Source organism: Varroa jacobsoni, unplaced genomic scaffold (genome assembly GCF_002532875.2).
Source record: "Varroa jacobsoni isolate VJ856 unplaced genomic scaffold, vjacob_1.0 contig00224, whole genome shotgun sequence".
Classification (NCBI taxonomy): Eukaryota; Metazoa; Arthropoda; class Arachnida; order Mesostigmata; family Varroidae; genus Varroa; species Varroa jacobsoni.
This window is the reverse complement of record NW_019214431.1, coordinates 38,964-59,852: the sequence shown is the minus strand read 5'-3', so window position 1 is coordinate 59,852 and position 20,889 is coordinate 38,964. Positions and strand designations below refer to the sequence as shown.

General features: G+C 39.4%; 2 protein-coding genes across 3 annotated transcripts; one reads left to right on the top strand and one right to left on the bottom strand.

The window, feature by feature from the left end:
• Positions 1 to 2,677: 2,677 nt before the first annotated feature.
• On the bottom strand, positions 2,678 to 11,228 carry Enoph (enolase-phosphatase E1). 2 transcript variants are annotated; one of them, XM_022851453.2, is made up of 4 exons: positions 10,980 to 11,228; positions 9,317 to 9,572; positions 5,392 to 5,554; positions 2,678 to 4,039 (listed from the first exon to the last, which is right to left on the bottom strand). In XM_022851453.2, the coding sequence occupies exons 1-4, from the start codon at positions 11,141 to 11,143 to the stop codon at positions 3,723 to 3,725; spliced, it is 900 nt and encodes a 299-aa protein (XP_022707188.1). In that variant the 5' UTR covers positions 11,144 to 11,228; the 3' UTR covers positions 2,678 to 3,722. The 2 variants fall into 2 exon arrangements, with proteins under 2 accessions (XP_022707188.1, XP_022707189.1); XM_022851454.2 differs by having other exon boundaries at positions 10,884 to 11,011.
• Positions 11,229 to 11,286: 58 nt separating this feature from the next.
• Positions 11,287 to 19,568, top strand: Isha (Insulator su(Hw) mRNA adaptor). The gene is made up of 7 exons (XM_022851451.2): positions 11,287 to 11,580; positions 13,242 to 13,388; positions 14,130 to 15,224; positions 15,402 to 16,467; positions 16,748 to 16,921; positions 17,153 to 17,422; positions 18,109 to 19,568. The coding sequence occupies exons 1-7, from the start codon at positions 11,296 to 11,298 to the stop codon at positions 18,462 to 18,464; spliced, it is 3,393 nt and encodes a 1,130-aa protein (XP_022707186.1). The 5' UTR covers positions 11,287 to 11,295; the 3' UTR covers positions 18,465 to 19,568.
• The last annotated feature ends 1,321 nt before the right edge of the window (positions 19,569 to 20,889 follow it).

Sequence of the window (20,889 nt, the reverse complement as noted above, 5' to 3'; positions counted from 1 at the left end):
AACTTCAGATCTCCTCGGGACTCCTATGTGTGTGAGCCTACCGTTGTGGTGGCACTTATTATTATGGCGGCTGTCCGCCCCACCCAATGGAATTGATTCCCACCTTCGCAGACCTGTTGTCGATGGAGTAGAAGGGAGCGTATTATCCTGGCTTCTAGCCGAAAATTGGTATAAAATCGAGGACGTATAAAGTCTACACACTTTGTCCGGAAAATTGCGAACCATCAGCCGCTGTACGATTGTTTACATCTAGGTGGTTTTGATGACAGGTTTGCATTGTCCAACAGCAGCAATTTTGGCGGACGCTGCTCCTCTCGAACTATTTCGGCAATGTGCAAAATCCTTGCATGTACTAACCGTCCATGCTTTACGCGGCCTACTGGGTACTGCAAGTTTACTGATGTAGTTGGAGTGACCATGGCGAAGACAACGCTTAGGGAATCCGCACCACAGCCTTGGAGCTTCGCGTGCCAACATTGCTGAGCCTTCCAAGTATGGATTCTCTTGCCCTTGCGGAAGCGGCATGTTTCAGGCCAGTTCGCACCCTTCGTATAAATTGGCTATCCACTCTGATGAAGCTCGCAGAAGTAGCAGATTTTGTAGATATACGGACGTTAGCCAGGAACCCGTCATATCGACCTTTACCTCCAGCTCATCCAACAACCTTTGCTTAACGCATGCAAACAGTCAACGAATATATACAGTTTTCATAGAAAATAATATGTTCAAATGCAAAATAATCTGTTTATCTTTTGTTTTAGATAGCTCAGTGGGGTTTGAACAAATGTACGATTCGCCTGTTAGCTTGTGCTTTCGCCATTTATGACTCATAACCCTTATGAAGACCAATTTGTATTCGGTTTCGAATCTACGTTTCTTGCAGCGTATGCGCTACACCAAAAAGCTGATATTCTAGATTGTCGCCGCCAACTTGCCTCTAATGTATATGATAAATTCTCTTTATATATAATTGTTACTGTCAGGTGAGATTCGGGTCAAGAGGTGGACGATCGACAGTCTTTTCAAAACGACGTTGTGGTAATCCATAAAAATCTACTAGACTTATGTGGGACCAAAGGCTTGCTGACAATTATATATATATCACATATACATTATATATTTAAAAAGAAAAGTTATTGGTCCGGTTTAACTAAAATAAATAAACCATATATTTTCGTTGCTTCTGTAGCAAGGGAACCGTTCGGGCAACTCGGCTTCCTTTTAAGAAAAGGAAGGAGTTTTTTTCTGAGATCGTCCCATATAGCCGTGCTCCACCACGGTCGTGAATAAAGCCACACACGGATTACACTCGCAGATAATACTGCGCTTTTGGATCAACCTAGTCGACAGACTACTTGCGATACTCATCTCGGCCCTCAAATCCTTCGACACGCCTTTTCGGCTTGACCTTGTCGAACACGAAGGAGACGCCGTCTGATTAATTAAACATTCCATGACTCTCCTGACCAGTGCATTTAGATTGCCAACCATCCCACCGCAACCACCAAAATGAAACAAGCTGACTTAGTCTTGTCTCTGGCTGGCAGGAACGAGCACCTCTTAGCCACCTGCTTAGTTCTTACAGAGCCATATCTGTGTACTTATTTTATCTGTACTATTATATTTGATCTATTACAATATATATTAAAAATTATAATCTCTGTAACGAGCTGATAAGTATATAATCTTCCATTATAGCGACAGAGTTGATATTTGGAAAGGTAATTGACAACAAATAGGTCAAGTAAGCTGAGTAAAACCGATTTAGTTTTGAGGATTAGGAGTTCGCCAATAATTCATAATTCAGTACATGCAGCAGGGTTATACGACATGTGCAGTTTGCACCTCTAGTTTGCCTCTTTTTCGAATATTCATCGTATCTTCGTATATGTGAGGCGTCGTAGCTGAATTTTCTAGAAAAAAAGATACTTTAAAAACCTAGCTTTTTTATTTAATAACTGCTGTTTTATTTCCTACGCCGACATGACCTATTGAGCCATATAAATAGGATTGTTTTACAAAAAAAAACGTTATTTTTTCGCAGAAGCAAGGAAAACATAAATCCAAATGATTTTTGTAATAACAATTATCTATGCAACGTAAAGATCACGTCAAAGGAAGTTTAATAGGTGGCTTTACTTTCTCATGTTCATTCCCGCTAGCTTAATCGAGATGGCCTAAGAACGGCGCCGGAGACGTAGGACTTTACAGTTCTGAGTACGAATCTCGCAGAATAAATATAACTCGGGGCAGTCCTCTACTTACAATTTTTTAGTTATAATTTTATTTTAAAAAAATTATTTACTATAGGTACAACATCAACTAAGGTTTTTACTTTCAAATCGATAGGCAGTTTGTTCGTGAGGCTTAGGGATTGCAGTCTAAGTTCTGGCTTTTTGACTAAAGGTAAGGATGGTTTGTAGACTCATTGACGTATTTTAAAGCCCAGACACGTTTGCAGAGCATATTTTGCGTAAGATGTAAAAGAAAGATTAGAAACAAGAAATCGAAGAAAGTCAGTATTCATTGCTCAAACAAGGTATTAAACAGTTATTGAGCTGCATAAGTACCTAAATTTGTTCACTCAAACAAAAGAGGTATACAAAAGTTTTAAGGTTCAACCCTCTACATGTTTTACCTAGGACTTTGCAACTTTAGTGAATGATAAGTCAAAAAATATTGACGAGTACTTATAGCCAAAACAAATAATTTTATTCAAAACTCTTTATTATGCCTTCACTTATTTTTCAATAAACAACATTTTAATAAAAATGGTTACGTAAACATTACTACTCTATAAGACTTAATGTGGTTCATAAGACGATTGTTTTTTGAACATGTACATCATTCACATAACGTACGCTATTGAGTTATTAAGCTATATTAAGTGCTATCTAGTTATTTAGTTTTAATGCATACATACATATACTTTGCATTCATGCATATTTTGATATATATTATTGATATATGATACTGTTGCATCCAACACAGATGTAGTTCAGCCGTTTCACTTGTTTGGTGAACAGGATATTGCTTGAAAGAGCACACGTATTCGTTTGGCGTTCAGTTTTTAACCATCAAAACTTTAGTCCTAGTAGCTTCGACTGTAAGGCATAATAAACAGTTTCTCAATAAATTGGTAATTTCTCAGATACCTCGTATTTTTGTTTGAAATGGTTTAAGCCGTGTAGTTTACGCCTTATCAGGCCCAATTAAGCTCCTTAAATGTTAGGCGAAATACGTCTCAGAATGTTGTAAGTCGTCAAAGAAGGCTAGCAGTAAGGTGTATTTCTATTAAACGATGAAATTTATTTAACGAACTAGGAAGTGCGTCTGAATGCACGGCTCGCAGAACATAAATAATGTTTGTTCCATTTTTGTGATCTTCTTGCTAGCGTTAAGCTAGGATTATTGCAAAAAAGACAAAAGTTCATCCCGGTATCAATAGGCATAATGTTTATCGTCTTCAATCGTAAAGAATGCACAGAAGTAACATTGTTTTAGCGTTTCACTTGTAAACATGCTTTGTTGCTATATTTGGCCCCAATACATTCCTCAATGGTCTGAGGAAGATACCTTTCTCGTACGTGTCCTACGTAATTTCTCAAGAAAGCGTAGGAAAGAGCAAGCACTCGGTAGTTTTTACTTCGCGAGATACTATTCCAATTCTACGAATTTATATGTGACAGTTATAAGCGTTCATTACAAAACTGTGGTTATTTTTAACAAAATGCAATTGCCTCAAATGTTGAAATTAGCTTGACGTCTTGTTTTTCCTCTTTACTGAGAAGCTTGTTTCCAGAGCGGAAAACAACAGCTGCTTGCATTCCAGCGGTGCGAGCGGCTGTATATTCTTCATATACATCGGTCAGGAAAAGCACATGCTTTACTGGGCAAGAGATCCTTTTGGCGATTGCCGTGTAGGAGGACGGCTGCGACTTTGAGCCCGCTGTCGTAAGATCGTGAAATGAATCGAGGATGTCTAAAAGCGACCCGTATTGGGTGTGTTCGAACAACAGACGCTGAGCAAATATACTACCTGTTCAAGACAAAAACAACATTAATTTAAAAGATGAACAAATATGTTACGCAAAATTGTAGTATAAATAAATTGCTACAAATATATGTTGCACTAAAGACCGATTGTCCTCATATAAACAGTTAGAAAATGATGCAGAGTTCCTTGTTTTTATTTTGCTTTTTCCTTTGCTCGCGCATGTTCCTGTTTTAACTACCATAACAGTGTACATCCTGTCGCGAACCGACGGCGGTTTAAATGATTGACTTAGATAAAAATGTGATCTTTGATCAAATGTCCGGCATATCCTCACAGAAATGACGTATGTGACGCATATACGGCCTTTGGAACGCAATATTATTTGTTTCACTTTGTTTATTTAGAAGAAACGAAGTTGAAAAAACCTTACGACAATGATTATTATGGTATGGGAGCGATAGAGCCGTCAAAGGTAGATATATAACTTCCCACAGACATCAAAACGTGTTACTTATTTTCTCACAACTTAATTGTTGCATTTCTCTCAGTTTCAGGATCGTTTTTAGTGATTGCAACTGTGTTTGACAAAGAGAAATCATTCATAGGTACCTCATGTCAACCTGTGTCATTTTTGCCTATATATTATCCCCTAATCCGTCTGTTTTCTGGCCCTATTTCAACTCACCTAGAATAGAGTGCACTACGTCTACTTAGATATTCTATGGCGCCAATGTTCTGTAATCGGGCTCGAAGTGGCAATTTCGATCAATTTATACAGCTGGTTTATTTGCCTTATGCAATTTTCGATTTTAATGAAATGTTATATGTTTAATGTTTAAGAACAAAATTTGGTTTATGTTGATGCTAATAATACAATGGATATGATAATAAATTACCATTCAAGTGCAAATTTTCTCAAAAATTATGTAACATAAACATTCAATGAACACAATATCAAAAGAACTGAATTAGACTTTCTGCTCACTCATTGTGGAGACTGACTAAATGTCCCCTTACAGGGCAAAAAACTCAATAATTCCTTTCCAATAAATAGAGTACATCAACTGTGCATCGTGCGTGTATGCCACTTATTTGCCAAAAAGATAATATTCCAAATGATAATCATAATATTTTTATGTATGTAAGTTTTCTTGAATGGGTAGTATAGTAGGCGTCAATTTGGATAAATGTACGATACGCTGACATAATAAAAAAAGAACTTATCAGTAAATAAAAAAAAATTACTGAATTTCACTTGAAATTTGAATTCTGTATTTCGCTAACATTGGCATCTTTAACTTTAGTCTGATTGTTATACGCACACAGCTCGATTGCCAATTAAGTCCTTGTTGGCTTTTAGCCCCAAAAAATTCAACAAGTTGGTTATCACTCACCAGATGAGTAAATGCCGATTTTGATCCCTTTTTCATTCCACTTCTTCAGCGCAGGATACACATCCTCATAAAGATTTGCCACCAGCTCATGCTTCTGATAGCCTGCAAACCATATCAAGCCTTGAAGAGTTTTTAGTCCCGCTGTTTTTAAATCTCTATCCATCTGAAAGAGCAATGAGATTAAGTTTAATTTAAGTGTCTATTACCTCAAAATGTACAAGAATTCATGTGCTACCGAAAAACTCCGGTAGAGAATTTATTACTTGGTACCTCATAAGACCGATCTTCATTTCACTAGCGGTTCCTCAAAATATTCGTGATTTAGTTGTTTCAGTACACACATGACTTCACATATTTGCTTGTTAACGAAAACTGTGTTAATAATCTTAAAAAGAAAAATAAAAACACTGATGTATCTCATGGCAATGCAAAGATAAACTTTTCAACAACAAGACTACAGTCTGCAGTAATAGAGTTCTCCTTTCTTACAGATCGGAATTATAATACTCTCCTAATTTCACAGCGTTCGTATTACGCTTCCAATGACCTTCCCGGATTAGTTGGCCGCGAGGGCCCGCCTCGGTATATTTCAAAAGAAATGACCGCTGCTGTAAACCAATGGGTATAAGGGAACGGGTCGGTGCAAAGTAGGGACGATATACATCGTTTTTAGGATGCAGCCTGCGGAGTGAAAAACTTCAAGCAAATAAACCAAAAATACCGACCAAACTAGTAATGGAGGGAGGAGTCCCCGGAAATAAATAGAGCGCAATGGGCCTCGAAGGTAGCTTAAGCGTGAGGAAACCGGCAGGTCCTAAACTGGGCTCCAGGGGACTTGAAAAGTTACAAGCAAAAAAGAATAGCCATTCGCAAAGGGGTCAGTGTCAGTAAGACTGCTTGTCTGAGGAACTTTGGTAAAGAAACACGGATGGAATCGACTCTGTGAGTTCGTTAACGGAAAAATATGCAGAATCAAAAAAGCAGACACGTCAACGGAAGAGAAGGAGAAAGTAATAAGGTCTTGCCCTTCGATTATGTTGGACTAAATCCGGGGGGATCCCATTTGTCACAAAAAACAAGTGGCTACAGGCGGAGAAGTGAATTAAGTCGGGCAAGGCGCCGCGTACCGATAAGCTTCCGTCCATAGTTATGAACTGCCTTCTTTAGGTAAGAAATATGTTCCTCGCAATCCTCTTGAAAAAAGCTTTCAATAATTTTTCTTTGTGGACAGCACTCACCTGCTCAAAAGGGGGACAGACATTACAACATTTGATCTTTTTGGTTTCGAACCATTACAGGACAAATTGGTGGTCAATGGGGAGGTTTCTTTAGTTCTTCAGGGATCACTTCTGAATTCCCTGATAAATACTAATGTATGATGCTATCCTACGGCTGAGGGACGCCTTCTCGAGATTAAAGAGATTGCTTATGTGAATGATTTTGCAGTTACTGTGGGGTCGAAGACGGCCGCGGAGTTTTAAAATAGAGCCAATCGGATGCTAAGACAAATTTTGATACAGATGACAGCTTATGTGTTGCTTCTAGCCTTAGCAAAATAGTTTCTGGAGGAAAAATAATCATCTTTTATGTTCACCTTCAAGGGGTAAAGGATCAAGCTCGTTAAAAAGGCGAGATACTTAGACCTCTAACTTCGCCACGCAATGAGCGGAATTTAATATACTAAGCAAACCGTTGAAAATGCAGCCAGCACATTAATGAAAATGGCCAGAGTTCTACCGAACATTCACGGTCGTACAAGGTACCTATGGTCGTGCGGAGATAATAACGGTTTTCGGGGCCCTTACCTGGGCTATACCGAAGGCGTTCGTCGACGCCTTTGTTCAAACGCAGCGGGTGTTGTTGCTTAGGATCACTCAAGCGTACCGCATTGTGTGGCCATGATGCTTGCCAGAACTACTTTCTAGGACGTAAAAGTTAAAATGAAAATACATCTTATGAGCTGAGCTAACAGAGGATGAATCCGGAATAACCCTCAACATATGCCAAGAAAAATGCAGTGCAGTACTTAGATTCAAGATAAATGCAGCTGTGAGAGTCACTATTTTGGATATAGAGACCTGGATAACAAGCTTGGTAGAGAGCTTACCCACTATTTTCCACAGCTCCTTATTAGCAATGGAACACTTTAAAGCCACCTTCACAGAATTGGCAAAGCGCCGTCAGATACCTGTGTTTTAAGCACAACGAGTCTCGAGAACATAGGTAAACACCCTATATACCGTTAGCACATGGTTGACCGTGTCCTCGAGGCTGTCTGTACTCTGCAGTATCCGATATGCATCACGGGAGGTTATGATATTTTTATGCAATGATATGAAAGTATTTGTATCTGTTTTTACCCGACGGCGCAACAGCTGAGGCAAAGAAAAGCTTTTGCGAGGAAAATATTAAGGGAAAAGGAACGTCTTCTTAGATTGCGGCAAACCAATATAGAAGGCAAGTACAGGTAAAGGACGATGAGTGGGTGACCACTTCCTCAGCCTGTACCGCTGTAAAATGAAGAGCTGGGCTGTTAAAGAACGATAAGGAAAAATAATCTTATAAAAAAAGCATGTCACTCATTCATTAATAAGTCGCACCGACTCACCATTTTAATCATAAAGACTGAAACTTTTTTATAAGTCGTTCGGTTGCATATATATACACATGGAATGCTAGACTTAAATTCAAACTTTTTCTGATGCATGGTTCTCAAGGCTGTATCTGAATAAAAAGAGATATTTTAACGTAATTGTTTTCTTGTGCTAAAAGTATCATTTCAAACAATTATGATTATTCTCCGTTATGTCTGTTCACCTTGAATGCATCTTGCATTCGGGACTTGATCTACACATTAGTTGGTTTTGAAGTATTTTTTCTTTAGCGCGCGATAACTTTTTATCAATAGTAATCCTGCGTTAAGTGATATTGTCAAACGTGGGCATAATAAAATGGCGTTTAAATATGCTCTACAAAAAAAACTGGAAAAACAGAAAACAGAACTACATTTTAGGATAGTAATAGGAAAAAGTGTCAAAAACACAAGTTTTCACAAGAGCCGAAAAATCCAAAAAATTTAAAAAGGCGCAAAAAGCTCAAGAAGGCTAATCTACAGAAAAAGTCCACTTTTCGAGTCGAGGGTATCTGTTACTGAAATATCCGGATGAGTTTTAAAGGTTAATCTTCTCTGAACTTTTAATGCTTTTTTATACCTTTTGGACCTGTTGGTTCCTTATGTTTTTAGAACATTTATCCGCCAACATCCGAAGGTGTAATTACTAATTCCAAAAATAATAAGGCTTAATTTTTGCAAGCATTTTGGTAAGCTTGTGCGTTTGTGTGTAAATTTAAAATTTAAACCCAGTTGAGGTTTTGCTTCAAAGGAATTTTCCTCAGATTTTTCAGAAGGTGCGTGAACCCTAGCAATAACTGCGACTGTTAATTCCAGGCGGAAAAGGAAGTCTTCAAATTTGATCGGTGTATGGACCATCGTAAAGAAGTTGTGTGATAGCTACTCTTCGTTCATGGGCGGTGGAGCGGCTGTCACGCTTATGATGAGCTTTTGTCTCCCCTTGCGTGTTTAAAGCCGCACTGTGCTTGCGAATTATGGTGGAAAAAACATTTTAAATCAAAGCCACATTTTCCCTATATAGGGTTCTTTTTTTATTTCTAGAGCTAAAAGGAGTTAACGCAAACTGCTGACGAGATTTCTAATATTAGGTTAGTAATGTCAGACAATGGAATTATAGTAAGTTCGTTGGATTAAAAATAAACACGGAAAGGTTTACAAGCAGATATGTTTAAATAAAAATAGAGGCTAAAAAAGGAATACACGGCACCGTTCTTATTCTAAAGACTATGATCGGCAGCCTTTTTAGTAAGAAAATAAAATATATATTTCGTTCTAGAATATAAACAATATTACCTGCCAGAAAACATTTTTAATGACGGATTTCTTATCGGTCTTGTCGACGAGAGGGGATTCCGGATTTGTTTTCGAAAACTCTTGAATGTCTTCGATGGCTTGCTGCACATCACTCCCCAACCAACTCTCCTCTAAAAACTTTTCAAGATGCTCACGCACATATGCGAATAGAATATCTTTCACGAACGAAATCGGGAGCACTGTGCCTTCGATATCAAGCAGAATGTACTTCACTGCTGACTCCTCCATTTTGCTTCTACAAATAAACGCCATACACAATTCAAGAAAATAAGCGCCTTGTTGTCAAACTTGCTTCAATCACGGAAAGCTCATATAATCGGTGACCGTTTTAACACATTACAAGGTTTAACAATTTTACTGTTTCGCATCTTTTCACATATTATTCATCATATTTATTCATCTTAAGTATTAAGAAAAACCTTTGGAATATTTTGATATCAAACGATTGATTAAACAGTTGATTTCTACAGAAATTTCCTTAAAACTTCGTTTTTTATTTTCGTATCAATAAGAGTTTAGTCATTTTAGATATATGTATATTGTTCCTTCAAAAAACACGCCAACACTATGTAGCATCTATAAGCAAAGTGCATGAATACTCATGTGGAGTAAATATTCTTATCTTCAAAATTAAAAATGCCATTTCTGAATGCCTAGTTACGTAAATAATGAAGCTTGTTGGCGCCATTGCGGTACAACAAAATATAATTTACATGATGCTGTTCTTATGCCGCGACGACAAGAATAACCGACCAACCAAACACAATAATGGATTTTACTATATACTGTAAATAGCTCCACTTGCAGCTACGCGTAGATCCAAATTTTAAAAACATTACTCCTCAATTTTTTGGTAAAAAATTTGCGTACAAAGCCTTATAACCATTGATGAAATACCCACACATTAGGATGTGAATGACTTCGTATAGAAATTGCATAGCTGGACATAAAATGTTTTGGTGTTAACGAAACATGTTGATAAAAAAAATACTTACGCTAATACCTAGAAGTTAATTTTTAAAATCAATCAAGTATCAAAGCGTATTGATGGTGAATCAATGGTAATCTAGGCTGTAAACGCGTAAAATGTAAAATAATATATTTGAGGATACAGTTTAATTACGCACAAATGCTCAGCCGCAAGCTCGTTCAAATATTACTGCGATGTGACCCGACTGAGAGAAAATTACAGAATAATTACATCTTAGTGTAACCGCCAATGGTACCACTTATATATTACATTATCTAAACAGAGGTCTTACAGTCGTACAGATGTAACTTTTAATCCCTTCAAGCTGGAAGGTTGAGGGAATTTTTTTTCTAGTTAAGTATCTTTGAAATGTATTGTTGATGATATCAATATATAGATCGCATTTTTCTGTCGGTCTGAAAGTTTTATTTTCTGAAACATAGAATGCCTGCTGCGCACGCCAATACATTCATCCATCTAGCGCTAAATGGTTCACCATTTATTATTAGAGGCGGATATTTTAGCCAATTGTTTTTTACCTCTATAGTTTCCAACGAAAAACTGGATGGTACTCACGTTAAAAATGGCAATACTGAACTTTAATCATAAGTTTTCAGTTTTTGTCGGCAGATACAATGCTTACGTATATCACCCGCATTCATTTAAGCTCACCGGGTTAACAGTGTGAACGACTTAAACGGCTGTTTGTGTCCTTCCCGTTCGTTTTGTTTTCGATTGACGACTCGTCGTCGATAATAACGCGATTCTACCCGACGATTCAGTGACTGGGTAGCTGTCGGCCTTTTCTCGACTGCTGCTGCTGCTGTTGCTATCATGATCGGGCGCGCGTAGTTGTCTCTCTCTCTTTTGCGCTTTCTGAATCGCGGCTATTTGCATAGCCGAAGACGGTTGGCGCCGCCGCCGTCGTTGTCGTTGACGACGACATGAGCTATCACCTGACTGTCGGTCGGTTTCGCGGCCGGTGGTTATGAGCACTCTTCCTTGGACTCATTTAAATGTTGGCGCTCTTCTTGATGAAGCGATATCATTCCGCTACGCGCACAAAGATCTTGTTTGCGTCGTACTGTCAGTAAAACGGCTTGTGCTTGTTTGCAATGCGGCTCACACGGCGCTGTATTATCTTGTGAATTGTATTGATTTAACTGTATTGTGGAGTCTGGTCGTTTGTGCGAGTTCGATCAAAGACTCGGTGTGGTGGTTGACGATGGCTAGTGAGGCAGCCATGGAGGAAGTGAAGGCTTTTAATGCCGAGGTTCGTATATTTCATTATAGTGTTATCCTATTCTCCTGCACTAAATCGAGTCGACTCTCGGCCGGACACAGCTTCTCAGCCAGTATCGCCGCTACAAGCAATTTTGGCGGCGCTGATGATGGTCAGTCTGCAATTATCAAGAAAATCATGTCTCTGCCATTGCCCTCTACTTTAGTCGGATTTGTGGACGATGGGAAATTTTGGTTATTTTATTTAGATGATACACGATATCGCCAGAACGGATGTGTATATGTCTTTCCATCTAGTCCATCATTTAGCAATAGGCGCTGTTCAGCTGCTACTGCAGTTTATCGAACTCCCTACAAATGATAAATGAAACCACTCTATTAATAATTTATGCTAGAGCTCAAGCTTCGGAAGTGTAGAAATTCTTCACAGACACCGCGTTAATTGCCTCTTGTCCTGAACAAAGTACCTATATCGAATATCACAGCATTTAAATGAACAAATGTTCGAACATCGGCATCCCGAGTATGAAATCTGGTTCGTAGAGCTGTTTAAGATCGCTGTAATTCCCAATTTTTGAACGTTTAGTTCTCGTCCGAAGTTTAACGTGAAAATGCTAGTATTTCTATTGAATATAGGTAAATTTAGTGCTAAAATATACAGTTGTTACGATTGGGTGATGATGTATAGATACGTACGTGACCTTATCGCAACCAAACCCTACCTCTTCATCATAATTGGTTGTCTAAGCTAATTTCAGCAGACACATGAAGTGTGTGAAAGAGAAATTGTACGTTTTGTTGCGGATGTTTCATATTGACTAAAGTTTGACTGTTCAGCAAACTTTTCTTGCTATCTTTGACTATGTGAGCTGTCTGCCAGTGCTATTTCCAGCATTGGTGTACATACAAAAACAATTATAGCATCCAGGAAAGTGTTTTCCTGCAAGCTAATTATGCACATTACAATTAGTAAAGCGTATCGGCTTACCAAAGTCTTGGAAAATGAAGCTGGCATTTTGCAGATGTTGACACTTACGTAGGAAACTTGTTATTGGCATTCTGTTTCTTTTGCAACGCCCAACAAGCTAAACGAATGCGCTCAAATACACGCTTTCATCATTCTTTAATGACGCTCGTTGTTCGATCTAAGTGCTCAAAAATTGAATGATTTGCGTTAATCCTAACGACTAATTATTAATTTTGCAATTAAGTTTGGCATTTTACTAAAGCGTTCTCCAAATGACTCAGAAGAAACCCTTTTTACACAAATGATTAAACTTTTAGAAATGAAACAAAAGAGGGGTTAAAAATGTAACACACGTGCATCACGGTGTTTTTAATCGGAGCTTTTTGTGAAATCTGAGCATAGACATGGAAAACTTGCAAATTAAGTAACAGTCAGAACAAAAAGAGCTAACAACTGGAATTATTGTACAAAATCGGAAGGATAATCCCACTGCCCTTTAAGGTGTTCGAATACAGAAGACGGCCTTAAAATTGACCCTCATTTGAGTATAATGTTACAACGCCCTTAGTTCCTATTCTAAAAGCGTAATTTTTCCGCAAGGGTCGCTGCTGTTTCAATATGTAAAATCTATCTATTTGTAAAGATCTATCTATTTGTAGCAAAGTATGATATAATAGTAATAATATATGGCGACTTTCATTTTGTTTGTTCGATGCACTTTTTAGCTCCAGTCGTTATACGAAACCAGGCCGCCAGTTTCGAAAGCGAAGATGACAGATATTACGAAGAGGGCGATGAAGACCGTGAAACTCTACAAGCATGTCGTCCACTCCGTGGAAAAATTCATCCACAAGTGTAAACCCGAATATAAGGTTGGCAATACTAAAATTCGTTAGGATTTATTTCTTTACTTATTCTAAGATAGCCTTAGATAAGCGCTCGTTTATATATATGTACCGACATTTTGTTCTTGTGATTTTTTTTATAACAAGTTTGTCATCTTCTTGCATGTAGGTATGGTTTAACGGCCAAAATGGGAAATGAAAACGACACATTTGAAAAACAGGTTTGGTGGAAAAAATATCGGTAAATCCCCCATAACCTAAGAAGTGCGAGCGGGGATCAAGGTAACATTTTATGCGTTTGTTTGGACATGGCTGATCATTTACGAAGCGTTTGGCTGTAAAACTTGCAAAGTTTTCGCGTTCCACGTAGTACATAGGAAGTTATGATTTTGAAAAAAAAAACGCCATTTCGTGTTTTATGTGGTTGGCTATAACAATAGGCTGGACATTTTTAAAATTTATTAATAGTTTAGCAGTTTGATCTCGCTAACGGCCTTATATTCACATGGCATTTTCAAAAATTAAAATTGGTAAGAGCTCAATAGCTGCAAAGGAAATTTGCTCAAAGGTGGAATACAGAAAGTGTAAAGAATACGGAAGTACGGGCATGGGACATCTACTGTAATATCATAGTATACATAAAAGTGGGTGGATTCCGCTTATGTGCGATACTGCTGGTTATTGAACAAGTCGAAGGTATCAGATAAAAGCTCCCTTTTACCAAAACACAGTTGTGTTGTTACCAATAATGTAATTTCGAATTTACAGGTCCCTGGATTGTATGTTATCGATTCTATCGTCCGACAAAGCCGGCATCAATTTAAGGCTGAGAAAGACGTGTTTGCTCCACGATTTCAGAAAAACATCAAAAACACATTTCAGGCTCTAGTAAAATGTCCAGAAGATGAGCGACCTAAAATAGTGCGAGTTCTAAATCTTTGGCAAAAGAATGGTGTATTTCCTATTGAAGTTACACAGATGCTTCATGAAGTTGTTGCAGCTGCACCTTCAATCAAGCCACCTGAGTCTCGCAATGGTTCTCGAGAAGAAGCGATTAAAGCAACAGTGGAAGATCCGTCCTTGGCGACAAAGATTTCGACAATGGCATCTCAACTCAAAGAGCAAAGTAAAGAAAACAAGCCAGCTTTTGATCGAAAATTACTAGACTTTGATTATGGAGAAGAGGAAGATGATAAACAGGCTCCACCGCCCCCGCCACCGGTCACAATCCCTCACCCAGCGGAAACGAAAATTGAAGATGTGCACAAGATTGCCAATAGTGTCCTCAATCCTTCAATGCTCGAATCTATCCAAAAAGCGTTGGCAGCACAAGGAGTAGGACAAATAATAAAATCTGATCCAGCAGCTCCTCCTGAAATGATGAATTTAGCTATGGTGCCACCTCCCAGCACCGTTATGCACCCTAACCCATTTGCTATTCCTGTTATGGTAGCAAACCCATTTGCAGCACCACCACCACCACCTGCAACCTCGGCTGACACCGACATTCGTCAGCAAATTGTAACTAGTGGAGGAGGTGGCAAGGATGAAGACCTTCGACAACGAGACGATTCTAGAAGAAGACGTAGTCGCAGTCCTGGTGGCCGACGGCGGTCGAGATCAAGGTCAGGCAACCGATCTTCGAGAAGACGCGACCGTTCAAGGGATCGACGGCGAGACCGAAGTAGCTCAGTTGACCGAGAAAAGGAGAGAGAGCGCTTATCGAAAGGACTTCCTCCTATGAAGAAGGGCTGCGTTACCTTGTGCTCTAATACGTTGTGGCTTGGCCATGTGTCTAAAACTACTACCGAATCGGACCTCGAAGCAAGTTTCGGAGAGTACGGAAAAATTCTCAGCATTGATGTAAGTCATTACTCAGTCCGCGTAACAATGTATTAATCTTTAATAAATAAAATAAGAACAGTGCCAATTGGATCGACCTTTTCCTTATAGATTAGGACAAAACAACAGTTTAAAAATGAACAGACAGGAGAACCTATAATCTATGCTTCTTAACGAGTAACGATTTTGTTTTTACAGATTATTCCCCCGCGAGGTTGTGCATACATTTGTATGGACCGACGACAGGACGCGTACCGTACTCTGCTTAACAAACGCAACATCCGCATGAAGGGATCAAGTTCACGTATTAAAATTGCTTGGGCTCCACACAAAGGAACCAAGAACCACAAGGAGCTCAAAGATTTTTGGGATGTAGATCAGGGATGCTTCTACATTCCAGATGATCGAATGCCAGCTGTCACAGATCTGTCACAACTGGAGGATGGCGGCATGATCGATATCGACTCCATGTCAGATGACCTTCGTCAACGCTATGATATGGTGAAATCGGGTGGTAAAACGACTTTACCAATGGGGGTACCACCTGTAGTTCCAGCCGGGATTCCGCTGCCGTTTGGAGTTCCCCCAGTGAGTGCAGCATTCCCGATACCCGCCATTCCGACTCCGACTGGCACTCCCCTTCCAATGATCGGTATGCCATCGATGCCGCCCATGCCTCAAATGCCTTCGATGATGTCAATGCTTCCCGCAGGAATGATGCGTCCTGCCGTACCCCCTGCACCACCTACTGCACCACAATTACCTTCAGCGTCGCCTGTTTCAACAAGCTCAAACGGCAGTGTCGTTCCTCCACCGCCACCTCCACCTTTGACTGGTGTATCTCCAGTACCTGCGCCATCATCATCATCTGTTCTTTCACCATCTAGCAGTGATAACCAGCCTCTTTCACGGCCACCTCAGACGATGAGTTCAGCAGGTAGTTTTGGCCCTCAGGGAGTTCGTGGTCCGGTACCTACTTCCCGGGGCCCGATGGGTCAGATGGGTGCCGGACCGATGGGAAGCCCAATGGGTGGGCCTATGGGAGGTCCCATGGGTGGGCCTCGGGGAACAATGGGCCCTATGGGAAATATGGGAATGGGCGGTCCTCGAGGTCCCATGGGCATGCCCATGGGTGGTCCGATGGGACCCATGGGGCCTATGGGTGGGCCAATGGGTCATCGGATGCCAGTGGGACCGAGAGGTCCTGGAATGCGAAACGGACCTGAAGGGCATATGGACACTCCAATGGATATGCCCCCCAGGTGTAAGTAATAGTGTATTTTGCATAATCCGCCTTTTTTAGTAGTTTAATAATGCATGAGCAATGCAAATACTATAATAGCTTTAATATATTTGAAACCTTACACCGAAATTCGAACCAGAGGTGCATAATTTGTTGAATCTTTACAGTTTCACAGGTAGGAAATCAGCAAGTTATGGTATTAAAAGCATATCTGTTAATCTGAAGTTCTTCCTCATGATATCCCGATATTTTCAAAAGATAGAATGTTATTGAATATATTTAACTTTTATTGTTGCAACAGTCGGTGGACCTGGAGGTTTTATGGGTGCACGAGGTCCTCCCGGACAGTGGAACGGGCCTCCAGGGGGACCCCCGGCGTGGCGACATGGCCCACCCGGAATGCGACCTGACTTTAGACCTCCACCGCTGCATATGCAGCATCAACAGGGCATGTTCAACGGTCCTCCACCACCAGGTTTGCACCAGATTATATCCATAATACTCTAATATGTCAGCTTATTATTTGAAGATCACAATGGCATAAGGTAATTAGATTATACTTAGTTGCATCTCGCACATTAATAGACGTAGATATCATGTACACGAAACAACTGCATTGTGGATTTAAAGCGTAGATTTAGTGTTCCCCAAAAAAAGCTAGTAATACAATTTTTATAAAATTTTAACATAATCACGTTAATTTTAGGAGGTCCGTTTGGACCGGGTGGACCTATGGGCGGCCCTATGGGTGGACCGGGGGGTATGGGTGGTCCTGGAGGACCAGGCAACCTTGCCAGTTTGGTCAGACAGCCGTTACAGTTACAGGGACCGCCAGGAGTAATACCTACAACGTCTAGCATCACTTCCGTTTCTAGTCCAACAAAACGACCCGCGGAAGTTACTGCAACCTCTTCCACCGGTGAACGTACCGAGCGAAAACGAGAACGAAAATCGCGGTGGTCTGACGCGCCAGACGGTTTGTATTTCCTTTAAAGATTATGTAGCTTCATTATATAACTACATCTGAATGCTATGGGTTAATCTTAATATTAGTTCTTTTTGCATCATTTATGAAGATTACCCTACGGTAGTCTATCAAATTGGACTGACGTTTTTTTGACGAAGTGACGCTCCCGCATTGCACAGAAGTTTTCCTCTCCTTATAGTAGTTCGTCAAAAGACTTTAGTGACCGCTTATAGCGCGTATGGTTTTTCTGTGGTCGATAAGTATGTTCGTCCTAACTATTCCTTTAAAGTCTCTAGTTGAAAGTCGGTCGCGGTAGATTCGTAGAATACGACGGGTGGTAAGGCAATTCGAGCTTCATTTTATTGATCCCAACACAATAACCAGCTTTTAAGGTGACAGTCTATCGCGGTCGAGCCCTAAACTATGGCAGTACGGTGCTGTGGCACCATTTAGAACGACTCTATTATGCTCATCTTTTAGGACTCATTGCCAAATCTTAGAAGTTCATTCATCTTGCAAAAAGAACAAATTTTCTCTTTGGACTCATGTAATTATTAGGAAGGTCAGGATTTTACTAAGAAAGGGTCAAGCAAAAAATGTTCGTAGCTGTCAGTAAAATGCATTTATAGGTAACTGCGAAATTTCACTTGAAAAAGGTTTTTACTGATCTTCTTCTTTGATTATAATCCTTGTAGATGCTCCTGCTCCACCGCCACCAACGTTAGCTGCATTGCCGCCTGTGGAACAGTTTCCCGCAGGGGCAGTGTCTGCCTCCACGGGCGGTGCGCCTTCTGCGAAAGAAGAGGAAGACATAAGGACAGTCTCCCCAGAAGCTCTCAAAGCTGAAGAAACTGGCGAAGGCACTCCTGTCGCTGATGAGGCTGTTTCACCGAGGCAGATTCAAGGCAATTTACAACCTGCCGAACTGGTTCCTGTAAATGTAGGACCAAGTCGAGATCATGAGGCCGAGGAGACGAAGGGACGAAAAAGAGACGGTAATATTGATATGTTTGGTGAATCACCGACTTCCAATGTGACCGCTAAGACGTAACATAACGAAAATTGCAACCAAATCACACGTTCGTCCATCAGCACAGACGGACAACAGATTGCGTAAAGATTTATAGAAAATAATTACAATAAGACAAGAAAGGAAGTGTTAAAGAAAGGAAACTATAAATGAGAGTTGTGGGGGTGAAGCAGATGGTGCAGAAGATCGGTAAGTGAGTCTAGTAATAGGTTGCATATATATATATATATATAATATTTGATTCAACAAAATAAACGAGTGTCACACTCGATGGTAACAACGGGTAACAACAAAAACGACACCAGTGATTTTCGTAAACCAACAACAAAACTACCGTCAGCAAAACAGTAGCAGAACCCCAAATGAGTAATTTTGTTTTGTGAATGCTTGTCAGTTGAATAAGTTAAAACCCATGTCATATTTTATTCATATTATTAAGCATTACGTGGAAAAATTATTTTCAAGTCGATAGACTACAATCAGATGCGCTAAAGCTATTTACAGAATTGTTCGTTGCTATATATATATATATATATACGGGGTCGATTGGGTAGTTTATATGAATAAATATTGCTTATTAATTCATATGATTAGTGTGAACGACGGTCTCGCTTACGCTGTCAAGTCGTTTAGAAGTGATGTAATATAGCAGATATAGGCCGAGATCGGATATTCGAATCGATTATAGTTATTGCGTATTAAAAATACTATTCTCATTGAATAGTAATAATACTAATAGTAATTATTATTAACTGGCAATGAATGAGTTGAAATATAAGGGCCAAAATCGATGCTGTAAGTAATTGGCTTAAGAAGTGAATGATTTAGACAGACAGACAGACAGACAGGACTGCGCTGCCTAGAAGTAGCAAAGGCAGACAACTTTGCCAACTGACGCAAACATGGCATAAAATCTATAATTGCTATTAGTTACTCAGTAGTGATTAATTACTATTATTATTATAATAATTAAGTAACGTAATCCTTTGTCCTTCCCTGTATATATGCATCAAACGCTTACCAAAAGGAGCGCGAATATAGGCTAGATTAAATAATTAAAAGCGTTTTCCTTAAAAAATGTGAAATGAAAATAAAACACAAACGTGTATGAAGGTACTCTGGCGATATCGATCGGTCTTTTTTTGAGTGGTAGTTAACAACAAAGGCAACTCTGGCTTTTTCTTTCATTTTAATGCAGGACAGGTGATCCTAATACGCCAAGAAAAAGCTGCTTCTTTCGGCTTACTGGGTCTACTAGCTGATACTATCTTGGCTTTCTTAGTATGATGAGATGTAGGGGAGTTCTTTGACGACACAGAAGTACACCTAGAAAAATTAGCAATTGTCAAGCTTTTCATTAGAAATGGCAGTGTACGACTACGACAGATCATAATTTTTCTTAAAGAGCCTAAAATTAAAACCAATACCATAAGTGCTTACCCCCCGTGCTACCGTTTCCAAATCAGAAGCATATGTTTCAGAAATGGAGATGTTAAAAAAGACGCAGCCTCAATTGCATTTAAACCCGTAGAGTACCAGAATCCAGAACCCAAACTTAACTCGATGAAATTTGTGATAGAATATAAAAAGCAAAAGACGTTCACAGAACATAAAATTTTTTTATTAGAAAAGTTGCCGTAAGATGTATAGAGGAACGTGGTGCCAGCAAAGGGCACCCTTCCTCTACAAGGCAACCTCGAAGATGTGGGGTGGCCTGCCGAGTACGAAATATATTAGAACGTTTTTAATTCATAATTATATTCCGTAACTAACACACAAATAAATATAGTAGCAAAGTAATGGAGCGATCTATTCTAAGCTTGAACTAACATCAAGAGGTCTAACTTCAAGCTCTGAAGAAATCTCTAAGCTCTATTGAAAATTGAGCCCCGCAATCCCTCTCAGAATCGTGAGTACAGCATCATTTCACCTTGCTACTACGATTAAGTTAAATTGATACAGCTCTGAACAAATATTATTGAAATAAAATAGCCTTCAGGGATAATTCAGTCAACTTGTCGGTAAATCTGAATTTCCTGACAGCTTTAATCGATTCTTGCTTGTGAACGGAAATAATATGTTTTATTGGAAAACTTTTATTCGCTGAATCAGAATCCATGTCCGATCTCATACCATTCATCTTGTGTGCATATGATCACATAAAAAACAACACTGAGATGCACATACTACTATGTTTGCAGAAAAAACCTTAACATTTTTGTTTTCAGAGAAATTACAATATTTATGCCTAAATTCCTATTTAAACGAGGTCATCTTATATTATCCAGATTAATCAAATCCTTTGTTAATATAAAGCTTCTTTCTGCTAGTTTGATGCACATTACTTTCATCATTAACATTATCTTTCGTATAAGGTTGTACCATACTTACAATCCGCACAGACCGAGTTGAGTTAATAGAACTGTTGTGAAGCTGGTATGCTGGG

Excerpts from the sequence above, each read along its gene's own strand:
- Enoph (XM_022851453.2), bottom strand. The coding sequence starts at position 11,143 with ATGATAGCAACAGCAGCAGCAGCAGTCGAGAAAAGGCCGACAGCTACC. Across the intron at positions 9,573-10,979 it reads TCGTTCACACTGTTAACCCG|AAGCAAAATGGAGGAGTCAG; the intron begins GTGAGCTTAAAT and ends GTTTATTTGTAG. Across the intron at positions 5,555-9,316 it reads TTAAAAATGTTTTCTGGCAG|ATGGATAGAGATTTAAAAAC; the intron begins GTAATATTGTTT and ends TTGCTCTTTCAG.
- Isha (XM_022851451.2), top strand. The coding sequence starts at position 11,296 with ATGAGCACTCTTCCTTGGACTCATTTAAATGTTGGCGCTCTTCTTGAT. Across the intron at positions 13,389-14,129 it reads AGTGTAAACCCGAATATAAG|GTCCCTGGATTGTATGTTAT; the intron begins GTTGGCAATACT and ends TCGAATTTACAG. Across the intron at positions 17,423-18,108 it reads GTGGTCTGACGCGCCAGACG|ATGCTCCTGCTCCACCGCCA; the intron begins GTTTGTATTTCC and ends TAATCCTTGTAG.